The sequence below is a fragment of the Genypterus blacodes genome, unplaced genomic scaffold (assembly GCF_046128005.1).
Source record: "Genypterus blacodes isolate CSIRO-AG114 ecotype Tasmania unplaced genomic scaffold, CSIRO-AGI_Gbla_v1 ptg000058l_1, whole genome shotgun sequence".
NCBI classification, from domain to species: Eukaryota; Metazoa; Chordata; class Actinopteri; order Ophidiiformes; family Ophidiidae; genus Genypterus; species Genypterus blacodes.
In genome coordinates, this window is record NW_027466870.1 from 1187339 (window position 1) to 1199148 (window position 11810).

Here is an 11810-nt window from a genome sequence, read left to right on the forward strand (position 1 = left end):
TGTTTAATGAATATGTGCCAAAAGTCAAATCTATTGTCTGTCAATATTTTATCAAAGAAAATAAGAGGACGTTGAACTTTCCAATATTTAACATCTTAGAGTGCACTCCCCAGACCGACTGCACTACCTTAGTTGTCTCTTCTTGGCTACCAATGAGATGATATCTTGTCTGGTAAGCCAATGGGGATAAAGCTGACTGGTTGACTGGGTGTGTTGTGTTGGAGTTTAAACTTTGGACCTGAGAACAAGAACGGAGTGATTCAGTAAAGACTTTCAAGGGCCGGGTCAACACTACACCACAACAAGGATTAAGGGATATTTCAGCTGAAACTCTGTTGTTTAGGGGGGTTCTTTGTTGTGCCACCCAAACAGCAACATTATGGAACACTACTCCGATCAGGTATATCATTTTTAATGCCTCTTTATTACTTTGCGTTTTGGGTTTTGCTTTCGGGCAAAGTGAAAATTAGTGCATGCCATTGAGCAAAGTTCAATCTTGACAGCAATCTCATAAACTGAATCATCTAGATCAAAATCTACCTAATCCAATCACCCGCAGAACATCTTAATTCTAATATTCGGCTCATCATGAACTGATCGGCATATATCCACGCTGGATGTGGGAACATAATGTACAGTTTAGTGTTGTCAGATGGGATCATGGTGAATGTTTGGCTGTGTTGAGCTGTGTCAGTATGAAAACCTTTTTACAGTCTAACAACAGTGTTGTTGTGTTATCTTTGCTTCTGAATACATTAAAGACAAACTGTCATGATACACTTTCAGGGCTGTGATGGGATTGAGCTGCTCGACTGGCTGTTTGATCACAACGATGGAATCCTCCGCCACGAAGAAACAGGACACCATGGCAACCATCCCACCTGGCCAATCCAGAACCCAATTGTGCGTGAGACTGTGATCTCATTCAGCGAGGACTGCAAATGGATGTTTGCTAGTAATATACTTTCAAGCATAACTCACTGTGTGACCTGGACTGAATGGACTATAGCATAACAGCTTGCAACGTTTCAATCCCACAGATGCTGCAACCAGCCAAACAGACAGACGATGACTTTCTCAATGCCATCTTGAGTGGGAGCGATTCTGTGTCGACCTCACCGCTCTGGTCCCCGTCCCACAGCGACAGCGGGATCAGTGAGGACCCTCCCTCAGACCAGATGGACAGTCCGCTACGTCCCGAGAGTCCCAATGGTGAGGCTCAATACTTTGGTTCAAACCATCAGATCAAGGCAGCCCTGGAAGCAAACGTCTCCATTGACATCAGTAAGTCACAAACAGATCCTCTATCAATGTGATCGATCATGTTACACTGTAAGAATTCAAATCATGTCTCAATAATCTTCTGTGTGTGTGTGTTTGTGTGGATGCAGATGGCTGGGAGTCAGGCTTCCCAACAGACAGGACCAGGCTGACACAGTACCCTGATGTAAACAGACCGCAGATGACTTCAGGCTTCCCTCTAACCGTCAAAGATCTGCTGCTGTCTGGCACACCCGAGCCAGTGAGTGAACCCTGGTTGTGGTGATACTTTCACTGCCTGTGATTCATGGGCCTTTGTGTCATTTTATCTTTGTTTGGAATTGCAAATCAGTTCTTCAGACACAAGCTTCTGGAGTAAAGATAATGAATTCAGTTTTGAGGAAAATTAATATTTCAGCAGATTACATCATAATAAAGAGGGGTTATTGGGATGTGTGGGACACTGGCAAACTTGCCAAACGTGATAAAGAAACTTATCCAGTATGCCTACAACAAAGAGGTTCTGAACTGTCCTGAAAGCTTATGTTTGAGTTAAATTTTGCTTTAAACTAGAAATATACCCTGTGAAGGAAATTGACATGGAAATGGAGCAGCAGTGATGATGTATTAAACATGTATATATATCTCACCTCTAGCCCCCACAGCCATCCCAACAGTCCGTTCAAGAGCTGGTTCTCAATGATGATGAGAAGAAACTACTCGCAAAGGAGGGGGTGTCGCTCCCCAACCAGCTACCTCTCACAAAGGTGATGTCTTACAAATGTTTTGTTGCAATGAAAAACAAGCCGCAGCAGCAGCCCTCAGTGTTTGCTCTGCAAAGGTTAAGCCATAATGAAATATTATACCTGCTCTGTCAATCAGTACGAAGAGAGGATTCTGAAGAAAATACGCAGAAAGATTCGTAATAAGCAGTCGGCCCAGGAGAGCCGGAAGAAGAAGAAGGAGTATATTGACGGGCTGGAGAGCAGGTAGGAGGCCTGATGAGAGACATGGTTCATGCTGGACTTCAATTATTAATTTATACAACAACAACAAGCAAGGAATCATAAGCTGCATGATGCCACATGGGTGGTTTGGCCTGTTCTCGTAGATTTGCCCCTTTTGTACTTGTTGATATTGATTTCCTGCCTTTTAAGCAGCTGCAGTTCATTTCAGTACACAATGAAAATCATCCTAGAGTGGCTGCTATTTGACTGCTTTGACTCTGATTTATTAACTTTGCCACCCTCGCTCACTCTTTACTCTCTGCCCAATGAAGGAAGCGTTCAAGAAAAGTATTGTACCTGCTGCTAAAAGTACTAAAGTCTACCCTTTAGTACATTTATATACTCATTAGTGCAACACTTTTTGGCTGGTTACTGTCACTTCTCGGACAACAGAGAAGCTTTGAATGTGCCAGCTGAAGTGTTTAGTTTGTTTGGTTCAGATTTCTTTACATTACGATCATTTGGCAGATGCTTTTATCCAAGCCGACTTACATTACATTACCACCCACTACAGAGGGGGGAGCAGTTGGGGGTTCGGTGCCTTGCTCAGGGTCACCTGGACAGGGACTCGAACCAGCGACCCTCCGGTTCCCAAGCGGAAGCCCTACCGACTGAGCTCCTGCCTCCGCGCCTGATCATTTAGATTTTTTATTCATCTTGTCTTGCAGTACAGTTAATCTTGATTCACTGAGAAAGGATTATTAAAATGTGATGATGCGGAATGTAAATTTGATATGAACACTACAGGCAATGATGCATTCGCTGCGATTACCTACAATAACTCTTTCTGAAGACGCTGCACCTAGTTTCTTTGGTGCATACTGCTACGAATCCTTTCATCTGTGTGGTGTAAAGTGTGGAATTCATCATTGTGGAGCCTTTAAAATCACTTTAAATACCAGAGCAGCAGAGTGTTAAATAAATGATTCACTCAATATTGAATCACTGAATATTATATGGAGGGATCATGTCGGCGTCTTGGACTGATGTTAAGTGTGTGTTTCTCCCCTTTAGAATGGCCGTTTGTAATGCACACAACCAGGATCTGCAGCGCAAAGTGTCTCAGCTGGAGAAATGCAACATGTGAGGCTTCTATTTCTTCGCATATTTCCTCCACAGGCTTCATCATATTGTTCGACCGTCTCGTTCCGTCGAGCCCTCATTCATTTTCCGTCTCTCCGCTTTCATCTCTACTCATCTCTTCCCCTCATACTTCTCTCCTTCTTGCCCGGCTACTCTCCACAGGTCACTGATGGAGCAGCTGCGTAGGCTCCAGGCTCTAGTCATGAACGGCACCAGCAAGCCAGCCCAGACAGGAACATGTGTACTGGTAGGGAAGACGTGTGTGTGTTTGTGTGTGTCCCTCCTTGATAGATAATTACATTTTCTCACTCTTCTTCTCTCCTTCTCTCAGGTGCTTCTGCTATCCTTCTCCCTTATCCTCTTCCCTACGCTCAGGCCCTTCTCCGACACCAAGGTCAGCCAAGGAGACTTCAGCCCTGTCAGAAGTGAGTCACCTTCACCTGCCTGCCGCCTCAATCAACCTCCCCTCGGTCAGAGCCGTGGAGCTCGTTAAATCTGCAGTCCTGACACACTCCGTGAAAGTAGCTCACCTGCAGAACCTTCAGCAGATTAAACTCAAACCTTTTAAAGTTTCAGGAAGAGAGAACAGAGGAGCGAGAACGGGCGTCGTATATAATGATTATGAAGTTACTCTGTCAACAGCAGCTAATGAATACAGACTGCTTTCATCTTAGGTGTGACCTGTAAAAATGTCAAAATCTTTAGTTGTGAGGCAAGATTAAGGAATCACAGAGCACAAAGAGGTAATTTATTATAATAAACAGTTTGACAGAATTAGGGTAGCAATTGATGATGCACTTTCCGTGGGTGATTGTGCTCAAAGGTTATAAAGTTCCCAGAGGGTTGCACTCTTTCATATCATTGAGTTGGAATCTAATTAATATATGCACAGGCACAAACTTACAAACCCACACACACACACACACACACACACACACACATACACATTTACCGCAGTGCTAATGTAGAAACAGTCATAAATGAGGTAGTCCACAAAAGTTTGAATTGGTTGAACTTCTCTCTGCGTTCTTCCTACAGTCCAGTCACGGTCCCTGCAGAACCTCCAGGCTTCCCGTGTGCTGAATGTTATCGACCGCCCGTTCTCCTCTGAGGATGAACCCGAGTCTCTGCACCGGCATTTCCCCGGAGAGCGCGGCATGGATGACCTCTCTGCCCTGATGGGGAAGATGGGAGTGAATCGAGGCCTGTCCAGCATGGAGCCAGTGTCTATGAACAGCAGTCAGGAAGAGGCGATGGGCCATTTCCACGTGGACCCCATTACGGGTCACATAGCTACTGTGACACTGGATCCACACCGCCAAGCCAGGCTGCGGCCGCACGCCGACGACATGTAAAACCAAAAAAGGAAGGAAATACTGTTGTGATTTCCTTCATCCTCCTTGGTGGTGGCAGGAAATTGCCTGTGGCTGTTGTTTACACACAAATACAAATCTAATCATTTCTGGTTTGCTTTTTTGTCTTTTTTTCTTTTTTCTTATTTGTTATACTGTTTTATATAGGTGTGTGGAGTTAAATCTTTAACAGGAAATTGCCTGTGAACACAAAGTGTATCCTTTGCCACCAGGTTTGTGTAAATGAGCACGTTTGAGACCGTAAGAAATGGAATAAACAGAATTATGTGTACAAATTTGATCTCAAATTTTAATTTCTAAAAGTATAGTTCAGAATATTGGTCATTGGAACATTGGATTATTGGAACATTGATTCATGGATAAAATTGCTTCAAATAAAATGTGTCAAAATGAGACGTGGTGGTTCTGTGGGTGCTTCTATAACATCTGTTGTGCCTGGCAAAAAAGTTAACAGTGAGGGTTTTTTAAAAAAAAGTGGTGATCACTGTGTAGATAAGCCTCTGTGCTGGTGGTTAAAACGTGACAAAACTGGGCCAAAGATCGACGACCTCTCACCTCTTGACACAGATTTCTAACCCAGTTACCCAAACCAGCAGACAGCAGACTCATTATTTCCTGGTTGAATTCTGCCAGTGGGAAGCTGAAAGTCTTCTCCTACTGCCCAGAATGTTATTTCATGTTTAAGGCCGGCTGACATTTTCAATTTATTGGACGCTGCATTTCCAGATAAGTTGATCAATGGTTGTCAGTATCTGAGGTATTTGATTTGCATAATAAAGAGTACAAAGGGCTTCCCTGTATGTGTTGCTTCTACACACAGTGCTACATCAACATGAACTTCTCTTTCTTTCATGTTTCTGCATTTTGCTGCTTCTTTGACCCTCTCAGCTTCTTCTTTAATCATGGTGAAAGTCTCTCGTGTGGACCTATCATGCTGATTAACCGAATCCCTGTGGAGCCTCCACACACACCGGTTGAGCTCAGTTTGAGATGAGCGTCGCAGTGCGTCTACCTCGCTCTTTTTTTAATCTACAAATGGATTACTTTGCTTTTAAGGTGTGAAGTTGATGGAGGTAAAGGTGTGTTGTGTCAGATTCCTGAGCACCTTGAAACAATATTAACAAAATTGATTTTCCAATTGGAGCAAAAGGAGCAAAGAGTGAAAAAGCAGTGCCATGTACCAGAGCTCGGGGTTTATACCACATCGTTAGATTTTAGAGAGGTGCAAGAGTGATTAAAGGTTAATTGAGCCTTTTTCCCCCTCACTACTTTCACCTTGAAATGCTTCCTGTCCTTTGCATTCACATAAGCTGATATATAGTTTAACATATAATCCATAAAATTCCAAAGTTTCTATAACTTTAAGACCCAAGTTTACTAAATAGCTATCTGGCAATGACAATCTTTTTTTAGTTATATTTACTGATTACCCAGTAAAAAAAAAAAAACCCAAATAATCATTCCACATGACTTATATCTATGACATCATTTTAGATTAAGGGTGCCTGGCCAAGTATGAGGGAACATGAAGTAACGCCTGAATCAATGTTTACACTATCAGCTATTTGCAAAGCTCTGCACACATGAGGAAATGAGGAGTCATACTCTGGTGTGACTTCATATGTTTGTACATCATGATTGAGCAATGATTCGTGTAACCTAATTCACTGGTGGGATCTGAGGGTTCTTTTAGACAGTTTTACAATGTACAGAAATAGATGAGTTAATCCTGGTTTCACTGTATAAATTTAGTTTATGGCTCATCATCACAGAAACTCGCCTTTGGCTGTTCCCATGCATAAAAACACACCGAGTAATACAATATAGATCAACAAGCGCATATATACTGTATATTCTCTGTTTACTGGCCAAAACACAGCCTCCTCAATTCTATTCATACTATTCATAATGAGTGCAGAGCTCCTGTGTGAGAGCAGAGGCTGTGGGCTCAGCGTCACCAAACGTCTGCTGAAGCTCAAGTTAACACAGATGCTCTTCATTAAGATTCCATCGCTCTGTGCCGCTTTATGTAAATGAATGGGGTGGATTTCTTGTTGTTTAAAACATTCATTCATGTATTCAGTTAGTATTGATATGTGTGAGGTGAATGTATTCTTTGTTGTGTACCCTTTAAATCATCTATCTGCTGGTTTTGTATTATAGTTGTACCCACAGGCTTTTTTATTGTGTAGCTGTGTATGCTTTTAAATTTTTAAGTTGGTGGGTAAGTCAACACACACACACACACACACACACACACACACACACAAACACACACACGTGAACTCTGCAAACAGGGTTTTGTTAACCGGGCAGTGTGTCACCACAGAGCGTGAGGTTCTACACAAAACATCAACAACAACCTGCACTCCATTGTACAAAGTCCAACCATCTTCATTTCTCAGTTGCCAATATTGAGACTTTTAAAGTATATATATTATTTAAAGTATATAGAGAATTTAAAATATAGCTTTTTAGTCTGATATATAATTAAAATGCCTATTTTGGTACTTAACATTTATTTTCTCACGGCGGTCTTATCGTGACTTAATACATTTTTTTAAATCTTTATATCAGTCCCCTTATTGGTCTGTTAAAATAAATTTGCTCTGTTTTAAAATGTCTTTGTTCTGTTTACCTTCTTCACATGGATTATCCCAGTGGCCTCCATGGTTAACCCTTTCTTACATTAAGTATGTATTAAACTTACAATTTGGTCAATTAATTATCAGTTAAATAAGAAAAGTTCTGTATAAATAAAGGTCAATCACTACAGAGAGAAGTAACAGTTGTAGAGATGACAGTCGCAGAGACAGTGCAGCGCTCCATCCATGTCAATGTGAAGCGATTGTGTGCTGACATTAAATTATTAAAGAGTGGAGATTGAAGTGAAGGACAGAACAAATAAGTTAATCCGAGGCCCCAGAAGTGCTTACATTCTGTTAAAGTGTGCATTTAAATTGCCCCTAAAGTGCTTTAAACTGACTCTGAGCTGTCTGGTCCTAGATGAGTGTTGGCCCTCACCAAATATCGCCCCAGCAGATGTCTGAAATGATCACCATGATTTCTACCTTGGAATACTGATCATTCTAAAGGTGACCCTGACTATGAGCCTCTGGTCATTATTTTCCACACACTCAAACCGGAGATGACTGTCAATGAATTTATATATATCAGTATTATCTTGGTCCACCGGCAGGAGACAGTGAATGGTCCGAACAAAAAACGAACAAAGATTTGTGTAAGCCAAATATCTTTTCATTGGTCAATGAAACACGTCACACATCTTCTTTGGATTCCCTAGTTGTTTGATGAAAGCTTGGCCTTGTAACAAGCTGTATGAGTGGAAATCAACAAACTGCAGCCAGAGGGCCAAATCAAACACCAAGGCACACAAACACATGATGATGGCAGCTTAACAGAAATGATGTTTGGAGGGAAAAATGTACTCACGTCAAAAGCAACTATAACAATTGAGACGTTCAACTGACCTGCTTCGCTCTTGGCAGTGAATTCTGTTGGTCAATCACTCCTGGGGCGAGTAGCTAAATTGATTTTCTCTATTTGTGAATCATCACTCTGACAGTGGATTGCTTGAGCTCAGACTCTTTATAAAGTGTTTTTACCCTTTTTCATGCCCAGTGAGCATCAACAATCTTTTTTTTCTTAAACTCCTCTGAAATCTCATCTGACCACGACATGTTACCACAAACCTGTGGGGCGCCAATCAGATTTAATAGTGATGCCGCAGTGGGGACAAATACACTGATTGCCATCCCTTTGATTGAAACACTTGATTGTTATTTCCCCTATAAATGAACTGATTATCCTAGAGACTCACATTGTAATGTTGGAGCATTTTCTCAATAAAAATAAATGAATCCTTTTGGTGCCATTTGTTGCATTAGATTCTCTTTATCTAGATTTCGGACGTGCCTTAAGATCTGATTACATTTATGGTCATATTTATGAAGGTAAAGGGACCATTCTAAAGCTTTTGCAGACTTTCCTGCACCACTGTGGCTAAACTTAGAAGAAAAACATCTCCAGACTCTTGAGAATCAACATTCCTTTCAGGAGTGGAAGCCAGTTTGATTTGTCACATGAAAGAAAGCACAGGCGTGATAACTAATATTATTAATGATGGCTCTGTTCCAAGTTCTGTCAGAGCGCCAGTTAAGCAGGGAAATGTCACACGTGAACCTAAAGCCAGGAGCCAGGAGCAAAAATTAAGCAAAAGGTTAGGAATTAATCATATGCTAACATGCGCAACTTTCAATTACAGATGACATTATGTTCATTTGGAGTAAACGTGATGTGTCCTTCACAGTTGCCAAATAATTCTGAAAAGATGAAAAAGCTTTTAGCTGTGCGGATTGAAATGCCAGGTGCTTAGTGAAAGGGCATGTGTGGTCTTATTCTGCTTCAGAGCTTTGAGGACTTAGAACATTAAACCAGGCTTAGTGACAGTCCCATATTGTCAGGTTTAGGGGGGTTTGTTAAGATGACAAGACCCCAGTCACAACAAATTAGCCTCTGCAGATTACTTACTCATCCAGTCATGTCTTTTAAATTTGCTCAGAAACAAACAGGGAGGGATTTTTTTGAGGACGAGGGGAAGTGATTCAGAAAGCTCCTGGCTTTTAGAGGAGAAATGCCAAAAGTATTTGTTTGTTTACTTTGCAGACCGCATTTTTGTTTCTGTCGTGGATCAGTGGGAGTGAATGTGACAGCTCTAGGAGGCAATATGACTGAAACTACAACAGGTGGCCTTCAAATCTCAATTGTCCTTTGATTATGTAAGCATTATTGTGTGTGTGTGTGTGTGTGTGTGTGTGTGTGTGTGTGTGTGTGTGTGTGTGTGTGTGTGTGTGTGTGTGTGTGTGCGCGCGAGAGAGACAGAGGCACTATAATTGATCATTTGTCATAGTTAATAGATAAAGTAAGGTCCAAAATATGGATATTGGGAGCCAGGAGACATTCTGTACTTAGCTTCTTAGCTTTTTCATCAATAATCCATGTAAATCATTAATTCCCAGCCTGTTCGCAAATCATTTAATCTTCTGCCATTATTTTTTAACTTGAAATTGTAAATGTATCAAAGAAAGTTTTTCATCTATGTACTTATAAATTCCGTCTCATTGTGTTGTGGTTTGTTCTTATTGTCTATTCAAACGTGTTGGCTGATGAGAGGAATCTGTAAGATGCTTTCGCTGTTATGCAGTGCGTCCTTGAGCTCTCTGCCCCACCTCCTCTTCCTCATCCTCCTCCTCCTCTCATTCAGCCCATCTAACTCTTCCTCCTCGTTGGTTTCTGTTCTGAATAAGACGCTGTATCACTACACACTTCTATTGACTCAGCTGCGGAGAGGAAAAACTACTTCAAAACAACGAATCCGGAGTCATTTTGCATATTTTTACGCACAGCTTTGCCCCGCACGTCTCCAAAAGTTTTCCCCTTTTCACGACCGTCACTGCGTAAACGTGATTAAAAACGCAGGAGGTGCAGCCGTTGTGTCAAAATGCGTTAAACATCAGCCGTTGACGGACACCACGGTGGGAGACGTTGATGTGAATTCGCTCCGCTGCTCCAATCATCCGGCTGCGGATCAGCAGAGCGCCCGTGTGCCAGGCTGAGCTCTGCGCGTTCACGTTGGCCGTATAAACGGAGCTGCGGCGCGCTCCGGAGCTGTGAGTAGTCGTGGCGAGAGAGCGAGAGAGGAGGAAGAAGAAGAAGAAGAGGATAAACGTGGCAGAGGAGAACATGACACAGATACTCTGGGGATGATCCAAACGCCGTCAGCAACAACTTTCTCTGCCTTTACACCAACTTTACCATGCAAGGTGATATGTGAGCTCAGACAGCATCCAGAAAGAGTCCAGCCATGCAGCGTAATGAAAGTGGAGCTCAAACTCAAGCTCCAGATCTCTGTGAGCAGCAGATACTACAGAGGGAGGCTGCTGGAAACCATATGGGGAGTTCAACCAGCAACCTGTCGCTGCACTGCTGGCTGCAACTCCTCAGCAAGGAGTCCATGGGTGAATTCCAAGGGGACAGCTCCAGCATGGTGGTGCGGGTGATGATCGCGTGTGTCTACTCCATAGTGTGTGCGCTTGGACTTGTGGGGAACTCGTTGGCTCTGTATCTGCTGCACTCACGGCACAGACAGAAGCAATCGTCCATCAACTGCTTTGTGATGGGACTGGCCATCACAGATCTGCAGTTTGTCCTGACTTTGCCTTTCTGGGCAGTGGACACGGCGCTGGACTTCCGCTGGCCATTTGGCCGTGTGATGTGTAAGATCATCAGTTCTGTCACCACTATGAACATGTATGCCAGCGTGTACTTCCTCACGGCCATGAGTGTGGCACGCTATTACTCCATCTTGTCAGCGTTGAAGATGCACTGCCGGCAGGCAGCAGCCACCAGGGCCAAGTGGATCAGCTTGGGCATCTGGGCTATCTCTCTGCTGGCCACGCTGCCACATGCCATCTACTCTACCAGCGCTCGAGTGTACGATGAAGAGCTATGCTTGGTGCGTTTCCCAGATTCAGGCAGTTGGGATCCACAGCTACTTTTGGGTCTGTACCAGCTACAAAAGGTTCTGCTGGGTTTTCTCATCCCCCTGATCATCATCACAGTTTGCTACCTGCTGTTACTGCGCCTCATCCTCAGCCGACGCATGACGGGGGTTGCGGGCCCGGAGATTCAGCAGGGTCGGCAAAATCGCCGCTCCAAAGTCACCAAGTCCATCATCATCGTGGTTCTGTCCTTCTTTCTCTGCTGGCTTCCCAATCAGGCGTTGACGCTGTGGGGAGTGCTCATAAAGTTTGACCTTGTGCCCTTCAGCAAGGCATTCTACAACGCCCAAGCGTACGCCTTCCCCCTCACTGTATGCTTGGCGCACACCAACAGCTGTCTCAACCCCGTACTTTACTGCCTGACCCGGCAGGAGTTTCGGGACGGTCTCAAAGAGCTTCTCCTCCACACCACCCCATCCTTCAGGAGACTCACTCACCTGCTGCGCCGCAACACTAAAGTGGCCGAGGCGCCTCCTGTCCTGGTCCTGGTCAAGATGGACGTGTGA

General features: G+C 43.4%; 2 protein-coding genes across 3 annotated transcripts; both read left to right on the forward strand.

The window, feature by feature from the left end:
• The first annotated feature begins 222 nt into the window (after positions 1 to 222).
• creb3l3a (cAMP responsive element binding protein 3-like 3a) lies at positions 223 to 5118 on the forward strand. Of its 2 annotated transcripts, none has more exons than XM_076153552.1 (10): positions 223 to 400; positions 787 to 903; positions 1041 to 1284; positions 1386 to 1522; positions 1917 to 2027; positions 2143 to 2249; positions 3282 to 3350; positions 3513 to 3597; positions 3682 to 3775; positions 4389 to 5118. In XM_076153552.1, exons 1-10 carry the CDS (start codon positions 380 to 382, stop codon positions 4703 to 4705), a joined length of 1302 nt encoding a protein of 433 aa, XP_076009667.1. In that variant the 5' UTR covers positions 223 to 379; the 3' UTR covers positions 4706 to 5118. The 2 variants fall into 2 exon arrangements, with proteins under 2 accessions (XP_076009667.1, XP_076009668.1); XM_076153553.1 differs by having other exon boundaries at positions 225 to 400; positions 1392 to 1522.
• Positions 5119 to 10607: 5489 nt separating this feature from the next.
• rxfp3.2b (relaxin family peptide receptor 3.2b) lies at positions 10608 to 11810 on the forward strand. The gene has a single exon (XM_076153518.1). It carries the CDS (start codon positions 10608 to 10610, stop codon positions 11808 to 11810), a length of 1203 nt encoding a protein of 400 aa, XP_076009633.1.

Coding starts and splice junctions, on each gene's coding strand:
- creb3l3a (XM_076153552.1), top strand. CDS start 380: ATGGAACACTACTCCGATCAG. Junction 1,285..1,385: donor AAACGTCTCCATTGACATCA/GTAAGTCACAAA, acceptor GTGTTTGTGTGG/ATGCAGATGGCTGGGAGTCA. Junction 3,776..4,388: donor AGACTTCAGCCCTGTCAGAA/GTGAGTCACCTT, acceptor TTCTTCCTACAG/TCCAGTCACGGTCCCTGCAG.
- rxfp3.2b (XM_076153518.1), top strand. CDS start 10,608: ATGCAGCGTAATGAAAGTGGAGCTCAAACTCAAGCTCCAGATCTCTGT.